Consider the following 1,721-nt stretch of genomic DNA (forward strand, 5'->3'; position numbering starts at 1 on the left):
CTGTTATAACTGGTGACTGGGTTGGTTAGATGTTGTCTGTTCTTGTACCAGATGTAGGTGGGGTTGAGACCGACTGTACATTGGGTTCTACATCTCAGTGTGACTCTCTCCCCCTCTGACACAGACGTAGGATCCATCTCCAACAGGATATCTAGGAGGAAACATCAGTCATATTTGACTCCAGACAGGCTTGTCATGTGATTAGACTTGTCCTATTACCGTAGTAACTGTAGGTGGAGTATTACCTGTGACAGTCAACATCACACCAGGAAGACCAGAAAATCTCCCTTCATTTGTTGTTAGTAATCTGAATTTGTATTCAGCCGAGTCCTTCTCTGTCAGGTCTGTTATTGTCATGGTGTGGTGGTTCTCTGTGTTCCTATTGTACTCCACACGACCTGTATACTCTGGATATGAACTGAGATCTACAGGGTGTTTCTGTGTAAACCAGAAGGAACCTTGTTCTATATAACTAGTGGGGTGAGTGTAAGAGCAGGATATCTTCACTGTGGACCCCTTCAAGACACAGATTCTCCTCTTGGTGTAAGTCACTCTCCAGCAGTTGTGACCCTGAGCACCTGAAAATATATTAAATAGTTTTGTTCACACATACCTTGAAGTTAGAAAATTGCCTTATTTTGTTATAAAGAAAGGTTAGCTACAAATTATCCCAATAGATTCCAGACTCACACACTGCAGGAGAGCGGAGATCCTCATGGCCTTTAACAGCACAGGAGTAACTCTCTGTTTCAGAACTCCAGACAGAGTGTTGTTGGGAAGTGAGCCAAGCAAGAGACTGTCCGTTCCTGTACCAGATGTAGGTGGGGTTACCAGTCAGAGTACAGGTGGTGCTACAGGTCAGTGTCCTCTTCCCTGCCTCTGTGTCAGGAGTCACCTTCACCTGCAGGTCTGAATGAGAGCAAATAAAAACACACTTTCTGGTTTCCTTCTGTAGGTGACAAAATGGCTCAACATGACTTAAAGACAACAGTCCAACCTGTGGGATATATGGTAGTGCAAGGCAGGTCCACTGATGGTATCAAGGAACAGATGCTTCTACTGGTGTAGGTCACACTCAAGCAGCTCAGAGAAGAAGTATCTGGAACAAATGATGAAGCACATGATGATGATGATGGTGAAGACGGTGATGATATTAGCTTATTTGTATGATTCTCAGTAGTCTTCAGTACTAACATGTTAGATAGTAATGAGCTATAGTTACTTATTAATCAGTAATCTGAATTGACTGAAAATATCAAGTCTGTTTACCGTAAGAAATAACGAGAGGAAAACTCTGGAGGTAATCACAACACTCACCCACTGTGACTTCAGGAGAGCTGAGTTTCTCATGGACTCTTAAAGCACAGGAGTAGCTGTCAGAACCTCCTCACTGGCTGAGTATTGATACTGGGGAGAGGAGTCAGAAAATAGGTATCTCCATTCTTGTACCAGATGTAGGTGGGGTTGGGGATTTCAGTCAGAGTACAGGTGGTGCTACATGTCAGTGTCACCCATGATCCTTCTGTCACTGTGCCAGGAGTCACCTTCACCTGCAGGTCTGATGAAGAGAGAATAACAACATAAAATAACAAACCTCATCATTTCCACCCGCTACATAGAGAGATAAAGTAGTTCCAGTATATCATCATGTTCTGTAAGTGTAGTATTACCAGTATATCATATTGTTCTGTAGTGTAGTATTACCAGGATATTATAAGTGT

General features: G+C 42.9%; 1 protein-coding gene across 1 annotated transcript in view; it reads right to left on the bottom strand.

Moving 5' to 3' along the window:
- The window catches only part of LOC139026724 (sialoadhesin-like), a 13,914-nt gene that overhangs the window by 1,070 nt on the left and 11,123 nt on the right, over positions 1–1,721 (bottom strand). Inside the window, exons 3-7 of the mRNA XM_070442038.1 lie at positions 1,318–1,383; positions 998–1,099; positions 691–909; positions 246–578; positions 11–151 (exon numbers count right to left, since the gene is read on the bottom strand). Coding sequence (XP_070298139.1) covers positions 11–151; positions 246–578; positions 691–909; positions 998–1,099; positions 1,318–1,383 — 861 coding nt within the window. The remainder of the gene's footprint in view (positions 1–10; positions 152–245; positions 579–690; positions 910–997; positions 1,100–1,317; positions 1,384–1,721) is intronic.

This window comes from Salvelinus sp. IW2-2015, unplaced genomic scaffold (assembly GCF_002910315.2).
Source record: "Salvelinus sp. IW2-2015 unplaced genomic scaffold, ASM291031v2 Un_scaffold5613, whole genome shotgun sequence".
Classification (NCBI taxonomy): Eukaryota; Metazoa; Chordata; class Actinopteri; order Salmoniformes; family Salmonidae; genus Salvelinus; species Salvelinus sp. IW2-2015.